Source organism: Rutilus rutilus (assembly GCF_951802725.1).
Source record: "Rutilus rutilus genome assembly, chromosome: 5".
NCBI classification, from domain to species: domain Eukaryota; kingdom Metazoa; phylum Chordata; class Actinopteri; order Cypriniformes; family Leuciscidae; genus Rutilus; species Rutilus rutilus.
Window position 1 is genome coordinate 870665 of NC_140213.1, and position 24878 is coordinate 895542.

The 24878-nt window shown below is 46.5% G+C and overlaps 2 protein-coding genes across 10 annotated transcripts in view; one reads left to right on the forward strand and one right to left on the reverse strand.

Moving 5' to 3' along the window:
* Positions 1-3758, reverse strand: part of st7 (suppression of tumorigenicity 7) — a 45221-nt gene extending 41463 nt beyond the window's left edge. For 2 of the 4 annotated variants that reach the window (XM_084409130.1, XM_084409127.1), the window contains exons 1-2: positions 3604-3723; positions 1653-2038 (exon numbers count right to left, since the gene is read on the reverse strand). In XM_084409130.1, coding sequence (XP_084265256.1) covers positions 1653-1674 — 22 coding nt within the window. In that variant the 5' untranslated portion in view covers positions 1675-2038; positions 3604-3723. Of the gene's footprint in view, positions 1-1652; positions 2039-2975; positions 3009-3603 lie in introns of all 4 variants that reach the window. The other 2 variants (XM_084409129.1, XM_084409128.1) reach the window with 2 other exon arrangements.
* A 511-nt stretch (positions 3759-4269) lies between these two features.
* ppfia1 (PTPRF interacting protein alpha 1) overlaps positions 4270-24878 on the forward strand; it is a 57659-nt gene continuing 37050 nt past the window's right edge. For all 6 annotated transcript variants that reach the window (XM_084409117.1, XM_084409121.1, XM_084409119.1 and 3 more), the window contains exons 1-14: positions 4270-5064; positions 8503-8763; positions 14196-14297; positions 16426-16590; positions 16671-16745; positions 17130-17225; positions 18067-18291; positions 18437-18583; positions 20063-20197; positions 20432-20515; positions 20700-20831; positions 20907-20969; positions 22219-22301; positions 22421-22562. In XM_084409117.1, the coding sequence (XP_084265243.1) occupies positions 8503-8763; positions 14196-14297; positions 16426-16590; positions 16671-16745; positions 17130-17225; positions 18067-18291; positions 18437-18583; positions 20063-20197; positions 20432-20515; positions 20700-20831; positions 20907-20969; positions 22219-22301; positions 22421-22562 (1710 nt within the window). In that variant the 5' untranslated portion in view covers positions 4270-5064. The remainder of the gene's footprint in view (positions 5065-8502; positions 8764-14195; positions 14298-16425; positions 16591-16670; positions 16746-17129; positions 17226-18066; positions 18292-18436; positions 18584-20062; positions 20198-20431; positions 20516-20699; positions 20832-20906; positions 20970-22218; positions 22302-22420; positions 22563-24878) is intronic.

The following is a 24878-nucleotide window of genomic DNA, read 5'->3' on the forward strand; positions in this document are numbered from 1 at the left end:
ACTGACACACACACAGACTCTCACACTGACACACACACTGACACTCACACTGACACTCACACTCACACTGACACACACACTGACACACACACTGACACACACACTGACACACACACACACACACACACACACACACAGACTCTCATACTGACACACACACTGACACTCACACTGACACACACACACACACACACACACACAGACTCTCACACTGACACACACACTGACACACACACAGACTCTCACACTGACACACACACAGACTCTCACACTGACACACACACTGACACACACACAGACTCTCACACTGACACACACACAGACTCTCATACTGACACACACACTGACACTCACACTGACACACACACACACACACACACACACAGACTCTCACACTGACACACACACTGACACACACACTGACACTCACACTGACACTCACACTCACACTGACACACACACTGACACACACACAGACTCTCACACTGACACACACACTGACACTCACACTGACACTCACACTGACACTCACACTGACACACACACTGACACACACACAGACTCTCACACTGACACACACACACACACACACACACACAGACTCTCACACTGACACACACACAGTCTCTCACACTGACACACACACTGACACTCACACTCACACAGACTCTCACACTGACACACACACACAGACTCTCACACTGACACACACACACACACACACACACACACACACACAGACTCTCACACTGACACACACACACTGACACAAACACACTGACACACACACTGACACACACACAGACTCTCACACTGACACACACACACACACACACACACACACACAGACTCTCACACTGACACACACACTGACACACACTCACACAGACTATCACACTGACACACACACAGACTCTCACACTGACACACACACACACACACACACAGACTCTCACACTGACACACACACTGACACAAACACACTGACACAAACACACTGACACACACACTGACACACACACTGACACACACACTGACACACACACTAGTGTAACAATACTCTCTGAATGCATGAGTGTCATGTTTGTGTTGTTCATAAACCAGCAGTGCTCTTATGAAGCATCCCGCTCTCCAGGTTTAGTCCGTCACTCGTTCCTCTCGGGCGACGCAGAAGTTTCTCAGCACTGACTGATGAAGAACATCTGAGATCATCGCCATAACAACGAGCACATGACTGTGCAGCGGCTCTGCTAACGTATCCATGCTAACGTATCCATGCTAACCTGATATTAATATACAGAACTCAGATAAGAGCTTCTCCAGTGATAGAGTGAGCAGTTCTGATGAACACAAACACACACAGCGTTCAGAGCACACACACACACCTCTCCGACACGACGCTGTGTTTATCTGCAGCAACACTTATCATAACACACACACACACACGCACGCGCAGGTGTGCGACTCCAGAGCATCACTGTGTTTATGTAAGGTGAAGAGAGTCTGGCCTTCAGATCAGCTCCACACACACACACACACACAGTGGCGCTAACGCATGCAGGAGAGAGAGAGAGAGAGAGAGAGAGGCAGCTGTGGTGGAGGATGGTGCACACACACACACACACACACTGTGGTGGAGGATGGGTACTTACATGAGGACTCGGTGCCAAACATGGCTGATCCAGGAGGAGAGGGAGCGGGGGGGGGTGGGGCGGGCGAGCTACACAGCAGGGCTCATCAACGCATCAACGCACAACACACACCAGCCCGTGCTCACACACATCCGTCAGTCCTCCGGCGGGCCGGACCTCAGCCGCGGATCAGGATCAGGATCAGACAAAAGCCCAGCACACACTGATGCTGATGATGAGGAGAAGCCGGCCAATCACAGCTCACGCTCAGCAGGACCAATCACAGCTCACGCTCACGAGGAGGACACCACTGATGCTGATGATGAGGAGGAGGAGCCGGCCAATCACAGCTCACGCTCAGCAGGACCAATCACAGCTCACGCTCACGAGGAGGACATGAAGCAACACTGGAGCAGAGACACGGAAGAGACACGCTCAGTGACGTCAGTCCAGCTCTCACACACACACACACACACACACACACACACACACACACACATCACTCTATATAACCCTAACCGGACTGAATAAATGTTGTGTTGTTCAGTGAGAATGAAGAGGAAGAGGAGGAGAACACACACGTGTGTGTCACTGGATCATCAAGCACAGCTCACACACACACACACACACACACCTCGCATACAGTTACTCTCACAACAGATCTTTCCATGTAAAAAACATCAATTATTAATTCACAAATATTATTAGATGTGTTTGGGAGTCACACCACATGACATCTCGCCATGACAACATCAAATGATCTGCTATTTTTAAAGATGATTTCTTACTTATTATATGATACCATTTTTTATAAATAATACAATTAATAAACGATATAACAGGACAAGCGGTCCATGATGATCAACATACTGCTGGTCATAACACATGCAGACAAAAACATTATTTATTAATAATAAATATGCTTTTTTAGACAGTCAGGTCACACACAGGTCAAAGGAGCTGCTATTTTAAAAAGATGATTTCTTACTGATTATATGATATAATTTATCTTTTTTTATATAAATCATACAATTCAAGATAGTTGCACCACATGACTCAAATTTGGCACACAAATACAAATTATTATTATATTAATATTAATAAGAAGTGAAACAGATTTATTACTTGTTTCCTAAGGATTAGTAACAACAAATTATTCAAATATGTTTTAATGAGGCTGTTTTTCCTCCTGTTTTTAAATCTATTTCATTTTAAGTGAGAAATTAAAAACATGCACACAATAGAACACCAGCTATTGCGCATGCTCATATATTAATATTTCTAATGTAATAGTAAATATTATCACAAAATTATTTAAGAGTCACTGGTCTATTTTACACTTACTCTATTTCCCAGATGCAGACGTCCTTCTCTCTTCTGCAGAACACACAAGAAGATATTCTGAGTTATTGTTCATACAGTGGCAGTCGATGGTCACCAACATTCTTCGAAATATCTTCTTTTATGTCCCACAGAAGAAAGAAAGTCGAAATCGGTTTATTTTGGGGTTAATGTTCCCTTTAATACAGCAGGCGATATGAAGATCATCATATATTACATCTAGCCTCATTTATGCTCAATTTCACACATCATTTCTCATATATATAAAGAGATGAATGAACTTTATGAGCATGTCAGTTTAAAGTATAACAGGTCAATAATAACAGCAATAACTGTGATCCTGAAGGTCTGAGTGACACGTGTCGTGTTGTTCTTCAGGAACTGATCTCCATATTTCTCTCTGACTGACTAATGAACACTATATAAACACACAGCAGGAGAAACACGCTTAATACTGCTCGTTTATCGCAGATATGCATGTTTACACACTTTACAAGCACCGTTAGCATTGCTAAGACACAATAACACGTAAAGTAGATAAAGCGCGGAAGCAACACTATACTCAGACTGATCTGAGCTGCACTGAGACAGTTTTACACCAGTATCGGCAGTGGATGATGTTTAATCTCACCCGCGTCTGATGGACGATCGCCCGATCAACGTGGCGCGACAGAACCAGCAGAAGAAAGAGGAACAGCAGACATGACACACACACGCACACACACACACACAGAGAGTCCACGCCCACTCGACACAGGCCACGCCCACTCACTGTAAGCCCCGCCCACGGAACGTGTTCGGTCCCTGTTCCTTTTTGTAGGCTAGAAATATTTATATATTTAGTTATTGCGAATGACAAGATAGTTGAGTTTAATCTATCTATCTATCTATCTATCTATCTATCTATCTATCTATCTATCTATCTATCTATCTATATTTTGCATGCCTTTATGAAGTGAGATCTTTTTATACGTATGTATATCTTTTTAGAAAGAGGCAAGATTATTTTAAATCTAAAACGAATTACTAAACAACATATCTGAAAGAACTGGATAGACATGAGACATGGATCCAGAGATCTCTGCGCCCTCTAGATGTAATACAGTTCCGATTGAAATCACACAAAACCATCTATATTTATGCATTAATTACATAAATAAAATAAATGAAAACCAGTACATTTATGGTGAATTGATAACATCCCTGGAAACTTGGATTCTTCGAGGTTTCGTGTCTTTTTTCCCCCTTTTCTTTTAAGTAGATGTCTTTGTATCTTCCACGGGATTTGGCGTCGTGACGTCAGCACGTCCTGACCTCTCGCGAGCGCAGGATTCTGGAGCAGCGACAAACTCTCGCTTTAAATTTTGTTTTAACTCTTTTTTTCCCCATTAATTGTTATTTTTCGAAGCAAAACTAACCGACGGAATACTTTGTTTGTGGCTAGTGTCGTTTAAAGAGCGCCTTGTGCTTTTAAAGTGGTCGATTTGTACTTTTATCCCGGTGTTTTTCCTCATGGATCAGATGGTGACGCGTCAGAATAATTGACACTAATAAACGCGATTCATTAATTCATATTTTCAAATTACAACACGTCAGTAAACGTCGGGTTTACGCGTCGATTTTAAACGCTAAAATTGTTTTATTCCTGCGCTTAAATGATTATAATTTTGAATACTCTTAATTTAGCTGCTAATGCTAACTAGCGCAGGCCGCTGTTGGAGTTTATTTATATATGAGTATTTTTGTATTTATATGATGTATCTGTGTATTTGAGTGTATATGAATGGTAGTGAGAGTCTGATGGTCGTTCTGAAGTCTTTGATTGATCAGTGATGTTTTCTCCATCACTTCAGTCTCAGATCTCTACTGTTGAGTGATGTTTCTCACTCATAATAAAGGCCTCGTTTATTTTCTTTATTTTTTCGCTCACTCTACGTTCTTTTTAAAAGTGATTGGTGACTTATTTCACTCATGCCGAAAAGATTGATGGCTTGACGAAAAATTTGCGCCGTAGTTTATCTTTTAAATGTATTAGCTGTGATTGACTGGACATAATAAAGAAGAGGAGAAACAAACCCTGCTGAGAATCAAGGTAATTAAATACTTGTAACTTGTCTGTTACTGATCCAATCTTCTGTCCGTTACTGATCTGATCTTCTTTCTGTTACTGATCTGATCTTCTGTCTGTTACTGATCCGATCTTCTGTCTGTTACTGATCTGATCTTCTGTCTGTTACTGAGCCGATCTTCTGTCTGTTACTGATCCGATCTGATGTCTGTTACTGATCCGATCTTCTGTCTGTTACTGATCCGATCTTCTGTCTGTTACTGATCCGATCTTCTGTCTGTTACTGATCCGATCTTCTGTCTGTTACTGAGCCGATCTTTTGTCTGTTACTGAGCCGATCTTTTGTCTGTTACTGATCTGATCTTCTGTCTGTTACTGATCCGATCTTCTGTCCGTTACTGATCCGATCTTCTGTCTGTTACTGAGCCGATCTTTTGTCTGTTACTGATCTGATCTTCTGTCTGTTACTGATCCGATCTTCTGTCCGTTACTGATCCGATCTTCTGTCTGTTACTGATCTGATCTTCTGTCCGTTACTGATCTGATCTTCTGTCCGTTACTGATCTGATCTTCTGTCCGTTACTGATCCGATCTTCTGTCCGTTACTGAGCCGATCTTCTGTCTGTTACTGATCTGATCTTCTGTCTGTTACTGATCCGATCTTCTGTCCGTTACTGATCTGATCTTCTGTCTGTTACTGATCTGATCTTCTGTCTGTTACTGAGCCGATCTTCTGTCTGTTACTGATCTGATCTTCTGTCTGTTACTGAGCCGATCTTCTGTCTGTTACTGATCTGATCTTCTGTCTGTTACTGATCTGATCTTCTGTCTGTTACTGATCTGATCTTCTGTCTGTTACTGATCTGATCTTCTGTCCGTTACTGATCTGATCTTCTGTCTGTTACTGATCTGATCTTCTGTCTGTTACTGATCTGATCTTCTGTCTGTTACTGATCTGATCTTCTGTCTGTTACTGATCTGATCTTCTGTCCGTTACTGATCTGATCTTCTGTCTGTTACTGATCTGATCTTCTGTCTGTTACTGATCTGATCTTCTGTCTGTTACTGATCTGATCTTCTGTCTGTTACTGATCTGATCTTCTGTCCGTTACTGATCTGATCTTCTGTCCGTTACTGATCTGATCTTCTGTCTGTTACTGATCTGATCTTCTGTCTGTTACTGATCTGATCTTCTGTCTGTTACTGAGCCGATCTTCTGTCTGTTACTGATCTGATCTTCTGTCTGTTACTGATCTGATCTTCTGTCCGTTACTGATCTGATCTTCTGTCTGTTACTGATCTGATCTTCTGTCCGTTACTGATCTGATCTTCTGTCTGTTACTGATCTGATCTTCTGTCTGTTACTGAGCCGATCTTCTGTCTGTTACTGATCTGATCTTCTGTCTGTTACTGATCCGATCTTCTGTCTGTTACTGAGCCGATCTTTTGTCTGTTACTGATCTGATCTTCTGTCTGTTACTGATCCGATCTTCTGTCCGTTACTGATCCGATCTTCTGTCTGTTACTGATCTGATCTTCTGTCCGTTACTGATCTGATCTTCTGTCCGTTACTGATCTGATCTTCTGTCCGTTACTGATCCGATCTTCTGTCCGTTACTGAGCCGATCTTCTGTCTGTTACTGATCTGATCTTCTGTCTGTTACTGATCCGATCTTCTGTCCGTTACTGATCTGATCTTCTGTCTGTTACTGATCTGATCTTCTGTCTGTTACTGAGCCGATCTTCTGTCTGTTACTGATCTGATCTTCTGTCTGTTACTGAGCCGATCTTCTGTCTGTTACTGATCTGATCTTCTGTCTGTTACTGATCTGATCTTCTGTCTGTTACTGATCTGATCTTCTGTCTGTTACTGATCTGATCTTCTGTCCGTTACTGATCTGATCTTCTGTCTGTTACTGATCTGATCTTCTGTCTGTTACTGATCTGATCTTCTGTCTGTTACTGATCTGATCTTCTGTCTGTTACTGATCTGATCTTCTGTCCGTTACTGATCTGATCTTCTGTCTGTTACTGATCTGATCTTCTGTCTGTTACTGATCTGATCTTCTGTCTGTTACTGATCTGATCTTCTGTCTGTTACTGATCTGATCTTCTGTCCGTTACTGATCTGATCTTCTGTCTGTTACTGATCTGATCTTCTGTCTGTTACTGATCTGATCTTCTGTCTGTTACTGAGCCGATCTTCTGTCTGTTACTGATCTGATCTTCTGTCTGTTACTGATCTGATCTTCTGTCCGTTACTGATCTGATCTTCTGTCTGTTACTGATCTGATCTTCTGTCTGTTACTGATCTGATCTTCTGTCTGTTACTGATCTGATCTTCTGTCTGTTACTGAGCCGATCTTCTGTCTGTTACTGATCCGATCTTCTGTCTGTTACTGATCTGATCTTCTGTCTGTTACTGAGCCGATCTTCTGTCTGTTACTGATCTGATCTTCTGTCTGTTACTGATCTGATCTTCTGTCTGTTACTGATCTGATCTTCTGTCTGTTACTGATCTGATCTTCTGTCCGTTACTGATCTGATCTTCTGTCTGTTACTGATCTGATCTTCTGTCTGTTACTGATCTGATCTTCTGTCTGTTACTGAGCCGATCTTCTGTCTGTTACTGATCTGATCTTCTGTCTGTTACTGATCTGATCTTCTGTCCGTTACTGATCTGATCTTCTGTCTGTTACTGATCTGATCTTCTGTCTGTTACTGATCTGATCTTCTGTCTGTTACTGATCTGATCTTCTGTCTGTTACTGAGCCGATCTTCTGTCTGTTACTGATCTGATCTTCTGTCTGTTACTGATCTGATCTTCTGTCTGTTACTGAGCCGATCTTCTGTCTGTTACTGATCTGATCTTCTGTCTGTTACTGATCTGATCTTCTGTCCGTTACTGATCTGATCTTCTGTCTGTTACTGATCTGATCTTCTGTCTGTTACTGATCCGATCTTCTGTCCGTTACTGATCTGATCTTCTGTCTGTTACTGATCTGATCTTCTGTCTGTTACTGATCTGATCTTCTGTCCGTTACTGATCTGATCTTCTGTCTGTTACTGATCCGATCTTCTGTCTGTTACTGATCCGATCTTCTGTCCGTTACTGATCTGATCTTCTGTCTGTTACTGAGCCGATCTTCTGTCTGTTACTGATCTGATCTTCTGTCTGTTACTGATCCGATCTTCTGTCCGTTACTGATCTGATCTTCTGTCCGTTACTGATCTGATCTTCTGTCCGTTACTGATCTGATCTTCTGTCCGTTACTGATCTGATCTTCTGTCTGTTACTGATCCGATCTTCTGTCTGTTACTGATCTGATCTTCTGTCCGTTACTGATCTGATCTTCTGTCTGTTACTGATCTGATCTTCTGTCCGTTACTGATCTGATCTTCTGTCTGTTACTGATCCGATCTTCTGTCCGTTACTGTTAATGCTCTGGTGTGTGTGTGTAGATGATGTGCGAGGTGATGCCCACCATCAGCGAGGCGGAGGTCGGTGGGAACGGAGGTGCTCTGGGCTCCGGCTCTCCCGGACAGACGGACTCCGAGGGTCACTTTGAGTCTCTGATGGTGTCTATGCTGGAGGAGAGAGACCGACTGCTGGACACACTCCGAGAGACGCAGGAGAACCTGTGTGTGACGCAGAGCAAACTCCACGAGATCAGCCACGACAGAGACTCCCTGCAGAGACAGCTCAACAGCGCACTGCCACAGGTAACAGGCCTCACACACGTCACACGCACTGCCACAGGTAACACACGTCACACGCACTGCCACAGGTAACACACGTCACACACACTGCCACAGGTAACACACATCACACACGTCACATGCACTGCCACAGGTAACACGCGTCACACACACTGCCACAGGTAACACACATCACACACGTCACATGCACTGCCACAGGTAACACGCGTCACACACACTGCCACAGGTAACACACATCACACACGTCACACACACTGCCACAGGTAACACACATCACATGCACTGCCACAGGTAACACACGTCACACGCACTGCCACAGGTAACACACGTCACACACACTGCCACAGGTAACACACATCACACACGTCACATGCACTGCCACAGGTAACACGCGTCACACACACTGCCACAGGTAACACACATCACACGCACTGCCACAGGTAACACGCGTCACACACACTGCCACAGGTAACACACGTCACACGCACTGCCACAGGTAACACTCGTCACACACGTCACACGCACTGCCACAGGTAACACGCGTCACACACACTGCCACAGGTAACACACGTCACACGCACTGCCACAGGTCACACGCACTGCCACAGGTAACACTCGTCACACACACTGCCACAGGTAACACACGTCACACACACTGCCACAGGTAACACACGTCACACACACTGCCACAGGTAACACACGTCACACGCACTGCCACAGGTAACACACGTCACACGCACTGCCACAGGTAACACACGTCACACACACTGCCACAGGTAACACACGTCACACGCACTGCCACAGGTCACACTCGTCACACACACTGCCACAGGTAACACACATCACGCACTGCCACAGGTAACATACATCACACACGTCACACGCACTGCCACAGGTCACACTCGTCACACACACTGCCACAGGTCACACTCGTCACACACACTGCCACAGGTCACACACGTCACACGCACTGCCACAGGTAACACACGTCACACGCACTGCCACAGGTAACATACATCACACACGTCACACGCACTGCCACAGGTCACATGCACTGCCACAGGTAACACACATCACACGCGTCACACGCACTGCCACAGGTCACACACGTCACACACACTGCCACAGGTAACACACATCACACACGTCACACACACTGCCACAGGTAACATACATCACACACGTCACACGCACTGCCACAGGTAACACACGTCACACACACTGCCACAGGTAACATACATCACACACGTCACACGCACTGCCACAGGTCACACGCACTGCCACAGGTAACACACATCACACGCGTCACACGCACTGCCACAGGTCACACACGTCACACACACTGCCACAGGTCACACACGTCACACGCACTGCCACAGGTAACACACATCACACACGTCACACGCACTGCCACAGGTAACACGCGTCACACACACTGCCACAGGTAACACACATCACACACGTCACACACACTGCCACAGGTAACACACATCACACACGTCACACGCACTGCCACAGGTAACACACATCACACACACACTGCCACAGGTAACACACGTCACACGCACTGCCACAGGTAACACACATCACACACGTCACACACACTGCCACAGGTAACACACGTCACACGCACTGCCACAGGTAACACACATCACACACGTCACACACACTGCCACAGGTAACACACGTCACACGCACTGCCACAGGTAACACACGTCACACACGTCACACGCACTGCCACAGGTAACACGCGTCACACACGTCACACGCACTGCCACAGGTAACACACGTCACACACGTCACACGCACTGCCACAGGTAACACACGTCACACACGTCACACGCACTGCCACAGGTAACACGCGTCACACACGTCACACGCACTGCCACAGGTAACACACATCACACACGTCACACGCACTGCCACAGGTAACACACGTCACACACGTCACACGCACTGCCACAGGTAACACGCGTCACACACGTCACACGCACTGCCACAGGTAACACACGTCACACACGTCACACACGTCACACGCACTGCCACAGGTAACACGCGTCACACACGTCACACGCACTGCCACAGGTAACACACATCACACACGTCACACGCACTGCCACAGGTAACACACGTCACACGCACTGCCACAGGTAACACGCGTCACACACGTCACACGCACTGCCACAGGTAACACACGTCACACACGTCACACGCACTGCCACAGGTAACACGCGTCACACACGTCACACGCACTGCCACAGGTAACACACATCACACACGTCACACGCACTGCCACAGGTAACACACATCACACACGTCACACGCACTGCCACAGGTAACACACGTCACACACGTCACACGCACTGCCACAGGTAACGCACGTCACACACGTCACACGCACTGCCACAGGTAACACACATCACACACGTCACACGCACTGCCACAGGTAACACACGTCACACACGTCACACGCACTGCCACAGGTAACACACATCACACACATCACACACACTGCCACAGGTAACACACGTCACACACGTCACACGCACTGCCACAGGTAACACACGTCACACACGTCACACGCACTGCCACAGGTAACACACATCACACACGTCACACGCACTGCCACAGGTAACACACGTCACACACGTCACACGCACTGCCACAGGCAACACACGTCACACACGTCACACGCACTGCCACAGGTAACACACGTCACACACGTCACACGCACTGCCACAGGTAACACACGTCACACACGTCACACGCACTGCCACAGGTAACACACGTCACACACGTCACACGCACTGCCACAGGTAACACACGTCACACACGTCACACGCACTGCCACAGGTAACACACATCACACACGTCACACGCACTGCCACAGGTAACACACATCACACACGTCACACGCACTGCCACAGGTAACACACGTCACACACGTCACACGCACTGCCACAGGTAACACACGTCACACACGTCACACGCACTGCCACAGGTAACGCACGTCACACACGTCACACGCACTGCCACAGGTAACACACGTCACACACGTCACACGCACTGCCACAGGTAACACACGTCACACACGTCACACGCACTGCCACAGGTAACACACATCACACACATCACACACACTGCCACAGGTAACACAAGTCACACACGTCACACGCACTGCCACAGGTAACACACGTCACACACGTCACACGCACTGCCACAGGTAACGCACGTCACACACGTCACACGCACTGCCACAGGTAACACACATCACACACGTCACACGCACTGCCACAGGTAACACACGTCACACACGTCACACGCACTGCCACAGGTAACACACGTCACACACGTCACACGCACTGCCACAGGTAACACACGTCACACACGTCACACGCACTGCCACAGGTAACGCACGTCACACACGTCACACGCACTGCCACAGGTAACACACATCACACACGTCACACGCACTGCCACAGGTAACACACGTCACACACGTCACACGCACTGCCACAGGTAACACACGTCACACACATCACACACACTGCCACAGGTAACACACATCACACACGTCACACGCACTGCCACAGGTAACACACATCACACACGTCACACGCACTGCCACAGGTAACACACGTCACACACGTCACACGCACTGCCACAGGTAACACACGTCACACACGTCACACGCACTGCCACAGGTAACGCACGTCACACACGTCACACGCACTGCCACAGGTAACACACATCACACACGTCACACGCACTGCCACAGGTAACACACGTCACACACGTCACACGCACTGCCACAGGTAACGCACGTCACACACGTCACACGCACTGCCACAGGTAACACACATCACACACGTCACACGCACTGCCACAGGTAACACACGTCACACACGTCACACGCACTGCCACAGGTAACGCACGTCACACACGTCACACGCACTGCCACAGGTAACACACGTCACACACGTCACACGCACTGCCACAGGTAACACACGTCACACACGTCACACGCACTGCCACAGGTAACACACGTCACACACATCACACACACTGCCACAGGTAACACACATCACACACGTCACACGCACTGCCACAGGTAACACACGTCACACACGTCACACGCACTGCCACAGGTAACACACATCACACACATCACACACACTGCCACAGGTAACACACGTCACACACGTCACACGCACTGCCACAGGTAACACACGTCACACACGTCACACGCACTGCCACAGGTAACACACATCACACACGTCACACGCACTGCCACAGGTAACACACGTCACACGCACTGCCACAGGTAACACACGTCACACACGTCACACGCACTGCCACAGGTAACACACGTCACACACGTCACACGCACTGCCACAGGTAACACACGTCACACACGTCACACGCACTGCCACAGGTAACACACGTCACACACCTCACACACTGCCACAGGTAACACACGTCACACACGTCACACGCACTGCCACAGGTAACACACGTCACACACGTCACACGCACTGCCACAGGTAACACACGTCACACACGTCACACGCACTGCCACAGGTAACACACATCACACACGTCACACGCACTGCCACAGGTAACACACGTCACACACGTCACACGCACTGCCACAGGTAACACACGTCACACACGTCACACGCACTGCCACAGGTAACACACGTCAAACACGTCACACGCACTGCCACAGGTAACACACGTCACACACGTCACACGCACTGCCACAGGTAACACGCGTCACACACGTCACACGCACTGCCACAGGTAACACACATCACACACGTCACACGCACTGCCACAGGTAACACACATCACACACACTGCCACAGGTAACACACGTCACACGCACTGCCACAGGTAACACACATCACACACGTCACACGCACTGCCACAGGTCACAAACGTCACACGCACTGCCACAGGTAACGCACATCACACACGTCACACGCACTGCCATAGGTAACACACATCACACACGTCACACGCACTGCCACAGGTCACACGCACTGCCACAGGTAACAAACGTCACACACGTCACACGCACTGCCACAGGTAACACGCGTCACACACACTGCCAAAGGTAACACACGTCAGACACATCACACGCACTGCCACAGGTAACACACGTGGTAAAAACTGCCACCATCACAGCCCTATAACCCGAAAGTAAAACAGATAATTTTATAATTAAATATTGCAATACTTTGCACTACTGTATTGATATAATTGCGTGCGTAAAATATCGCGATACTGAACAGAATAGTTTTTTTCCCCCACCACTATTTGATAACCTGCTGGATGATATTATTGTCAACTATACCATCTAGCTGAATGGAACTCGAAGCAGAATCATCATCAGTCCGTTTAATGTTGTTTTGTGTTTCTTGGCGCTGAAGGAATTTGCTGCTCTTACAAAGGAAGTGAATATGTGTCGTGAGCATCTTCTGGAGCGAGAGGAGGAGATCGCCGAGCTCAAGGCAGAGAGAAACAACACACGCGTGAGTTCTCTGACCTTTACAAGTTTATAGAAGTTACATACAAAAAAAGTATGTACAAAACCCATTTACAGAAAAGTTGGGACATTTAGTAAAATGCAGTAAAAAACACAATCTGTGATTTAACTCTCTTGAACCTTTTTTTTTTTAACTGACAAATGTACAAAGAAAAGATTTCTAATGTTTTCACTGACCAACGTAATTGTGTTTTGTAAATATAAAGAAATTATGATTCTGATGGTTGCAACACACTCCAAACAAGTTGAGACGGAGGCTAAATGAAAGTGGAAAGATTATATATAATACCCAGTTAAACTCTTTTGAAACGGTGAACTGGTAATATGTGAGGGGATTGTTGGGTGTAAAAGAGCTTCTCAGTCTTTGCAAGCAAACATGGGTCATGGGTCACCACTCTGTGCCAAAAGTCATGAGAGAATCATCTAACAATTCAAAAATCGCATTTCTCAATGCAAGATTGCTAAGGATTGATGTCTGTCACCATCTACAATATATAATACTGTGAAAAGATTCAGGGAATCCAGAGAAATCTCAGTCTGTGTAGGGCAAGACAGGAAACTGTTGAATGTCCATGACTTTTGACCTTTCAGGCAGCATTGCATTAGAAACCATCATGCTACTGTGTTAAATACAGCCACATGTGCTCAGGAGGACTTCGGAAAACCGTTCATCATCGAGAAATGCAGCTTGAGTCCTTGTGACAGCAGAAAGCCTTACATCAGCTGAATGCAGAGATGCTGGCGAGTTCTCTGGGCCGAGCTCATCTCAGATGGGCTAACACTCGTGTGCTGTGGTCAGATGAGGCCATGCTTCTGCTTGAGTTGATGAAGGGACCATCGAGACATGATGGGCCAGATTTATGGAGAGTCAGACAGTGACGACCACGGACTGTTGAGCAGAAGCCTGAAGCCCGGAACACACCAGGCCGACGCCAAAGAGCTTGCGCTGATGAAAGACGACTGTGTTGTCGAACCACAGCGGCCTGTCAGCTAGGACAGCATCTGCGTCTGCGTGTGAATGAGACAACTGTCTATTTCTGCAGATATATTAGTCTATATTCCTCATTCAGAAAGGGAAACCGACGCTGCAGAAACACAAACCTAAACAAAGCAGTGCGTGCTTACCGTTTAGAATATCAATCCTGTTAAACACTTTCTTTATTCCACTCCTCTCGTGTTAATATTGAAATATTCGCCCAGGAGCTCTCAGGTAAGATGACGTAACATTAGAACAGCTTCTGTCCGGACCGTTCTGACTTATTCTCGTGCAGTGACTCGTTCACTAAGCTGAACAGCCAATCAGAGTTCTCTCTCTCACCGACGCCGATTCAACATGTCGAATCAGCTGAAAAAAAGCGGACGAGGACCAGTTTCAGCCGACGGTGCGGGACTGTGCGGAACACACTGAGGAAACTGAGTCGGCCGACCGTCGGCTTGGTGTGTCCCAGGCCTTATATCAGGAGAGAGGGTAAAAACTGCAACAGTTAGCATCCTCAGTTCCTCAAGTGTAGATTATAGGAAAGGTGATGTGACAGTGGGAAACTCTGTGGGCAACTCTGTGTGTTGCAGCCATCAAAATCAAAATTTGTTCATATTTACAAAATACAATTAAGTTGGTCAGTGAAAACATTTCTTTGCACACTTGTCAGTTAAATACAGGCTCAAGAGAGTTAACACATCACAGATTCTTGATTTGAATGCATTTTACCAAATGTTTGAACTTTTCTGGAAATGGAGTTGTGTGTGTGTGTGTGTGTGTGTGTGTGTGTGTGTGTGAATATATATATTCAGTGTATATAAACATTTTTCTCCTTTATTAGGAGTATCAGCCTTTTTGCATTCACACTTGTTCACTCAGTGGATCACAGTAATTTACCAGAGCACTATTTTCTTTTTCCATTCACTGCACCAAGAAGTCTTACAAGCTTTCACATCACAGCCAGTCATTACCTGATTTTAGTCTCTTCATAACGGTGGTTTATTGTAAGGCTGATATGATCAGTTATTTGGGCGGCCAGCGTTTCTCTCTCATCACATTCAGTTCAAGGTTTAAATCCTTTGATTTCTGAGTGAGGTGAGATGGAGTTGTGTGTGATGTGTGTGTTGTTCCTCAGTTGCTGCTGGAGCATCTGGAGTGTCTGGTGTCTCGTCACGAGCGCTCTCTGAGGATGACGGTAGTGAAGCGTCAGGCTCAGTCTCCCGCCGGAGTCTCCAGTGAGGTGGAGGTGCTCAAGGCCCTCAAGTCCCTCTTCGAGCACCACAAGGCCCTGGACGAGAAGGTAGCGCGTCGGGAACCCTCAGGTGCCGTTCTGTGGCAGGTGTGGGCTGAGCTTCACGTGTGTGTGTGTGTGTGTTTCAGGTGCGTGAGCGTCTGCGAGTGGCTCTGGAGAGATGCAGTCTGCTGGAGGAACAGCTGACCGCCTCACATAAAGAGGTGAGACTCCTCATGCTTTCAGTTCTGCATCGGCACGGCTGGGTTAAAGGGTCATCGACGCGACATTCACTTTTATGTGGTGTTTGCATATAAATGTGTCTCTGCAGTGTGTGGACACAACCATCATATATAATGAAGGAAAAATATCCATTCTCTCCTTTTTTTTATCCTCAAAAAGCCTAAACACTCAATAATAGACGTTTGGATTTTCTGAGCAATATGATGTCATATTGCTCATGCTCCGCCCACGACTGCAGACGGACTGTCCCGTATTAGCATATTTCCCGTATTAGCATATTTCTCCCTCAGCCATTTGTATACTGTCCACCATCCTGTGTAAACTGTGCACCCGATGAGCCTTTAATGCGCGTGGTTGTGTTGTAGCTGGCGTTCGTGAAGGAGCAGAGCGGTCAGAGGAAGGTGTTCGTGGACGGGTCAGCAGAACTCAACCATGAGGACGCTCCAAACACTAATGGCAAGGTAAACACTTCTGTCCGTCCACACAACCCAAACTCTCACGCTTCAGAACCAGATCGTAAAAGTCTGGTGCCATTTCATCCGGGTCTTCTGAAGAGACACACTCACTTTATATGATCACTAGATCTGATTCAGGCTTTTATTCCCACATAACCCTGATCAGCACTGAGGCTCAGACGCTCTCGTCTGTGGGTCTGCTCTGCCTCTGTCCAACACTGGACAATAATGCAGCTTTAACCCATAATCCAATATATTTTATGAAATTGAATTAATTTCCAAATTCGTTCGTGGTTGGAAATCGCTTTCTTTTTCCATAACTTTATATCTAATATACTTTAGACTGTACCAGTAATCAAAGTCAGCTTTATTTCTATATCACTTTACACAGTTTCAAAGCAGCTTCAGTGTCATGAACACCAGTGTCAGCTCTACTGAAGACAGTAGTGTCGTCATGTGGTTCAGTGTGTCATCAGTAGTCCAGCTCAGCTCTTTCCTGATAGTGTCAGTCAATTCAAATCCATGAGGATTTCTGATGAATAATTGATTTAAGCCCCCAGTTAAAGGGATTCTCAAGCGATTACCCACATTACCCAGATGCATATGGCTTTCTTCAATGATCTGTCCGTTGAGGACTTGAATCAAGACTTAAACTAGAAATACTACAGAAATTTTGTTTTTTAGTTTTTGCTTTGCTATTCAGTTTGTTACTGAGAGTCTGGGAATGACACTGCAGGTCGAGTGCGTAATCGTTTCACTCTGAATACTTGAAGTGTTTGTTGTAGTTTCCCGAAGTCTCCCTGAAGCAGCAGGACAGTGAGGTGTGTGTGTGTGTGTGTGTTTACAGCAGCGCCTGTCAGACGTGTCTCTGTACGCCGAGGAGGATTGTGGGAAGAACGGGGACCTGCAGGAGGCGATGGACACTCAGAGTAAAGAGCTCCTGCACATGAAGGAGTGTGTGTCGACTCTGAGCGCTCGAGTGTGTGAGCTGGAGGAGGATCTGGACACGGCCCGCAGAGACCTGATCAAGTCTGAGGACCTCAACAGCCGACTGCAGAGAGACATACGCGAGGTGTGTGTGTGTGTGTGTGTGTGACCGACTGCAGAGAGACATATGCGAGGTGTGTGTGTGTGTGTGTGTGTGTGTGTGTGTGTGTGTGTGTGTGTAGGTTCCAGAACCGAACACTAGTGACCGTGTGTGTGTGTGTTCCTCTCAGTCTGTGGCCCAGAAGGAGGACATGGAGGAGCGGATCACCACGCTGGAGAAGCGGTACCTGGCGGCTCAGAGGGAAGCCACATCTGTGCACGACCTCAACGACAAGCTGGAGAACGAGATCGCCAACAAGGACTCGCTGTTCTGCCAGGTCTGAGCCCAGCGCCTTCCCAGCATCCCTCACAAACACAACACACACTGCTTCTGTCACACTCTTCCCAGCATCCCTCACAAACACAACACACACTGCTAATGAAATGCTTCAATCGCCCACAAATCAGGTTTTCAGTCTTTCAGATGACCCATGATCCTCTTCCCCTCGTCCTGCCCTTCCCCCGGCAGCTCTATAGTTTCATGTATAAGCACACTGTCAAACATCAATATTATAAATGTGTATTTATAATAATGTTATTAGGAAAATATTTAGTTTTCAGTTCATTTCCCACCCATTTCCAGTACATTTTTACACATTTAATCAATTTATTTATTTAAATAAAATTCATATTTTTTTTATTTTCAGTGATATCAGTATATTTTTATATCAGTGATTTTAAATGGATTTCTCTAAATAGCATGCCAGACTTTACCTGTCGAGTAGAAACTTCACGACTGAGGCATCAGTGGGAAGCCCAACCTGTGCTTTTAGCGCACGCCAGCGTGTGAAATATTCTCCCAAACACACTCTGGTTTCTTTCTTCAGAGGCCTTTCTCTTCTTCTCATACAATTCGTAGACACTTTTTCTCTTGCGACCCTCAGACATTTTGAAAAAACCCGGTGAGAACGACGAGCTTCAATGAATGGCTGAAACCATAGCTCACCACCATAGACAGTAAACGGCTCACCACACATATACACCTGAAAGTGTGCATGCGCAGAAAGCGAAAATGATTGACAACTAGGAGGACCAATAGTCTTGATGATCCACCCGGAAAAAGAAAATCCTCCACTATACCTTTAATTCAAGATTTAGTTGTTTTAATCTTTTTGTTTTGTTTTTTTTAAATCAAATTTTACTTATTTTATTGTTTTATATGAATCAAATTTACTTTGTTAGTTTAATCTTAATTTTATTATTTATTAATTTTTTCTCTCCCAAAGCCCTGCTCTAGAACAAACACAGTGGTTTCAAACGTCATCGTATGGGTCAAGATTATCCATCTCTCTTTCAAGCCAGAAATCATGAGGATATTAAGATCATGTTCATGAAGATATTTAGTAAATTTCCTTCCATCTGTGAGTGAGTGGATGAACACAATCATGAACATACATGGAGAATTTTAAGGAGATTTTCTCAATGTTTAGATTTTTTTGCACTCTCAGATTCCAGATTTTCATTTTGTATCTCGGCCAAATATCCTGACGAACCACACACCACTGGAAGGCTTGTTTCTTCAGTCTCCCTGTGACTGGTTTAGTGGTCCAGGGTCACATGTTATCACCAACTTAAGTAAAAGGTTGAAGAGTGGTTTTGTGCCGTAAGCTGTAAAGATTGTGTGATCAGTGAGGACTGTGCCGGTGATGTGCGTGTGTCTGATGATCGGTGTGTGTGTGTGTGCCGGTGATGTGCATGTGTCTGATGATCGATGTGTGTGTGTGTGTGTGTGTCTGATGATCGATGTGTGTGTGCAGGTGGAGGAGAAGAGCCGGCAGCTGCAGGAGAGACTGGAGCTGGCGGAGCAGAAGCTTCAACAAACTCTTCGTAAAGCAGAGACGCTGCCCGAGGTGGAGGCAGAGCTAGCCCAGAGAGTCGTGGCGCTCACTAAGGTGTGTGTGTGTGTGTGTGTGTGTGTGAGAGAGATGGGGACGAGTCCACTCCTCTAACCCCAGTCGGCTCGTGTTCATCATGTCACCGCCTGGATCCAGATCCTCCACACACTCATCAGCTCTTCACTAACTCCGTCTCAGCCTGATGAATCTGCTGTGTTCGCTGCTGGAGTTTTCTCATGCACGTGTGTGTGTGTGTGTGTGTGTGTGTGTGTGTGTGTGTGTGTATCGCAGGCAGAGGAGCGTCATGGTAACGTGGAGGAGCGTCTCAGACAGATGGAGGCTCAGCTGGAGGAGAAGAACCAGGAGCTGCTCAGGGTGTGTTTATTAATGTTCACACACACACACACACACACACACACACACATGCAGTTTCACCCGCTGGTATGCTAGTGTTATACTTTCCAAATGCTTCACGGCGCATCATTGGACTGCAGTATAAATTCGATACACGAAACGCACTGGCTAACGTGAGTCTGTTTTCAATGCTAATCTTTCTAAGGCGCGTCAGCGAGAGAAGATGAACGAAGAGCACAACAAGCGCCTGTCGGAGACGGTGGACAAACTGCTGTCTGAGTCCAACGAGAGACTCCAGCTGCACCTGAAGGAGCGCATGACTGCCCTGGAGGACAAGGTACACACACACACACACACACCGCCACACACCACCGTCACACACGCTCACACACCTGTGCTCTGTGTGCTGCAGAACGCTCTGATCCGCGATCTGGATCACACGAGGAAGCTGATCGAGGAGGCTCATCACGAGAAGGTCAGTGTCTCCATTCCTCCGTGTCGATTAACCTGTAAAATGCCATGAGAGGCGCGTTCCACAGACGAGAGTCCACGAACCGCATTATTACACCGTTTACTAAGGCTACGCAATATAAAACCATTTACTATCATAATATAGTATAGTGCTATTGTGAAAGCAGAACGGCTGTGATTCAGTTCATAAATAAATGTGCTGTTTTGTTTTTTCCCACAGAGAAGCACGACGCTTTCATTGTGCAGATTACATGTTAAAGTCGCTCAGCTCGTTCACAGTGAACGCTGCTCACACACACTCAGTCTCTGCATGTGCTGTGTGTTTAGATTTCCAATAACATGCATTTGGGAACGCAAAAAGTCGGACGTGGTTTGCGTCTCATAGTTGCACTGTCATCATTTATATGCGTTTCTCAAACTCCGTCTCTGTGTGCTGTGAGTGTGTGTTGCTTATAACCTTCATCTGGAACTTCATCAGCGGCTTTTACATTTCTGTCGCACAGAAGTGACCAAATATTACAGGTTAAGTGGACATTTGAAAGTGTTGTTTGGCCAATATTAAACGAGGATTTGATCATGCCGTAGTGTCAGTCGAGTCTCCTTCATTTATACAGCGCGTTTCAGAGCAGCTTTACAGTGATAACAGGAGATTACAGTAACAGAGATTGTTTAGGCTTTACAGCAGATCTAGAATAAAGTTATTGTCCAGCTAAATTTTAGTTTTGATTGATTCACTTCCATTGCAAAGATCATTAGTTATTAACTTGGGCCGCTAACACACACCCTTAACGCGCTCCGGCCGCTCATCCGCACAACAGCAGTGCCTGTGGCTCGAGGACAAAACCTTGAAACTGGTTCTAAGGTGCAGGCGTTGAGGAGAATATATATATATAGTGTAAGAACAACTAACACCAGGCCACTGGCACCTCTGCAGGATCTGTTATAATATGTAAGGTACATAAGTTATGTTTATATTAGTTTATATCATTTATTTTACATGGTGTATTTTAACAGTGTTGTTCAATAAAACCCATATAATAACTTACTTTAATAGTTTATTTGAAGCGGCATGCTTATGGGGCGGGCAGCTAGCGGATCGTTAGGAAAGATTAGATGAATGTGATCTTTTTTGGGGGGGGGCCTGAAATCACTGATACAACCTTTAAGTCATTTTAAAGGCTGTTGTTCACTTGGATCTATTTTTTCAATCTTGGACTCTCTCTTTCCCTCTCTGTCTTGACCTGTGACCTCAGGAGCAGCTGCTCATCCAGATCGAGACCATGAGGGCGGAGCACGAGAGGGGGCGGAGCCGGAGCAACTCTCTGCTGCATCATGGGTAACTCCAGCATCTCTAATGGGAACCAGTGTTCATGTGTTTGCTCTCTCTGATGTGCTTGTGTTCCCCCAGTGTTCGTGTGTGTGTTCTGTGTTGTGACGCTGGTGTTCTCCCCGCAGGCGTTCTCAGGTGAGCGGCACGCCGGACTTCAGGTTCCCGGTGTCGGTGTCGTCAGTGATGGACAGTCACTACAGTGGCGCGCTGGTGCTCAGACGACCCCAGAAGGGCCGAGCGTGTGCGCTGAGGGACGAGCCCTCCAAGGTGAAGTCCCGACAGATCCTGTCTCCTCTACAACATGAGCCCTAACTCCATGATTAAAGGGTCATGAAACCCAAAACACATGTTTTGAGATGTGAACAGATATGTACAGGTTGCACATCACTCAAAACACTAAAAGCACTCATACATTTTATCAATAAGTGAAAATTGGGTATTTTTGCGTTTTTCCGAGCAAATTTGTTCTTCGGGGTTAAAAAGCAAAGTCAGGACACCACCAGGGAATGTGAGGTAGAAGCGAGCCTTCGGCGCGTGTGATTGGCTGAATGTGAGGTAGACGCGAGGCTTCGGAGCGTGTGATTGGCTGAATGTGAGGAAGCGAGGCTTTGGAGCGTGTGATTGGCTGAATGTGAGGAAGCGAGGCTTCGGAGCGTGTGATTGGCTGAATGTGAGGTAGAAGCGAGGCTTCAGAGTGTGTGATTGGCTGAATGTGAGGTAGACGCGAGGCTTCGGAGCGTGTGATTGGCTGAATGTGAGGAAGCGAGGCTTCGGAGCGTGTGATTGGCTGAATGTGAGGAAGCGAGGCTTCAGAGCGTGTGATTGGCTGAATGTGAGGTAGAAGCGAGGCTTCAGAGTGTGTGATTGGCTGAATGTGAGGTAGACGCGAGGCTTCGGACCGTGTGATTGGCTGAATGTGAGGTAGAAGCGAGGCTTCGGAGCGTGTGATTGGCTGAATGTGAGGTAGAAGCGAGCCTTCGGAGCGTGTGATTGGCTGAATGTGAGGTAGAAGCGAGGCTTCGGAGCGAGTGATTGGCTGAATGTGAGGTAGAAGCGAGGCTTCGGAGTGAGTGATTGGCTGAATGTGAGGTAGAAGAGAGGCTTCGGAGTGAGTGATTGGCTGAATGTGAGGTAGAAGAGAGCCTTCGCAGTGTGTGATTGGCTGAATGTGAGGTAGAAGAGGGCCTTCGGAGCGTGTGATTGGCTGAATGTGAGGTAGAAGAGGGCCTTCGGAGTGTGTGATTGGCTGAATGTGAGGTAGAAGAGAGCCTTTGGAGCGTGTGATTGGCTGAATGTGAGGTAGAAGAGAGCCTTCGGAGTGTGTGATTTAGAAGAGAGCCTTTGGAGCGTGTGATTGGCTGAATGTGAGGTAGAAGAGAGCCTTCGGAGTGTGTGATTGGCTGAATGTGAGGTAGAAGAGGGCCTTCGGAGCGTGTGATTGGCTGAATGTGAGGTAGAAGAGAGCCTTCGGAGCGTGTGATTGGCTGAATGTGAGGTAGAAGAGGGCCTTCGGAGCGTGTGATTGGCTGAATGTGAGGTAGAAGAGAGCCTTCGAAGCGTGTGATTGGCTGAATGTGAGGTAGAAGAGGGCCTTCGGAGTGTGTGATTGGCTGAATGTGAGGTAGAAGAGAGCCTTCGGAGTGTGTGATTGGCTGAATGTGAGGTAGAAGAGGGCCTTCGGAGTGTGTGATTGGCTGAATGTGAGGTAGAAGAGAGCCTTCGAAGCGTGTGATTGGCTGAATGTGAGGTAGAAGAGGGCCTTCGGAGTGTGTGATTGGCTGAATGTGAGGCAGAAGAGAGCCTTCGGAGTGTGTGATTGGCTGAATGTGAGGTAGAAGAGAGCCTTCGGAGTTCAAGTTTTTATGGACATATTTAATATACTGTAGTGCTCTAAACATGAACCAGTATGTGCATATGTCTTTGTCAAATGAAATATATGTGCACATAAGGACACTGATACAGCTGTAGGTCTGATCATGAACGCGACGACACGGTGGATTATTCTAATACACAGAACACGATGTAGACCGACAACTCAAAGAACAATGGATAAAAAGTAATGCCTTTATTCTTTCTGTGTTAAACTGACTCATAAATGTAATGAAAATATCATTATTAGTCCTTTCAAATGTTCTAATGCGTTTCTCCCTCGTTTTGGCAGTTTGTTATATAGGGTAAGATTTTTAACCCTCTCCTCTCCGAGGTCATATTTTAATATTCATGTGTCTGTATAATGAGTGTGTTGCAGGTCTGTGTTTTATTGGTTGTTGTCTCTCCTCTACACTCCCACTTTTCCAAAGTTTACACGCCCATTTTTTGAGACTTTCCCCAACTCTGTCGTGTGAATGACCAGGCTAAAACAGGGGTTTCATGACACTTTAACGTGAGAGAGAGTAAGGGCTTCCGGTGTCCTTTACTTCTTGTAAACTCAGAGATGTGGGTTCGAACTGCTGTTAAATTAACACACATCCTTGTCAAACAACAGTAGGTAATTAATTTGGGACTTTACCAGCAGATAGTGGGAGAAAAACTGATCATCTGGATTCGGACGACGATAAAATCATAGACTATCTGCGGTAGATG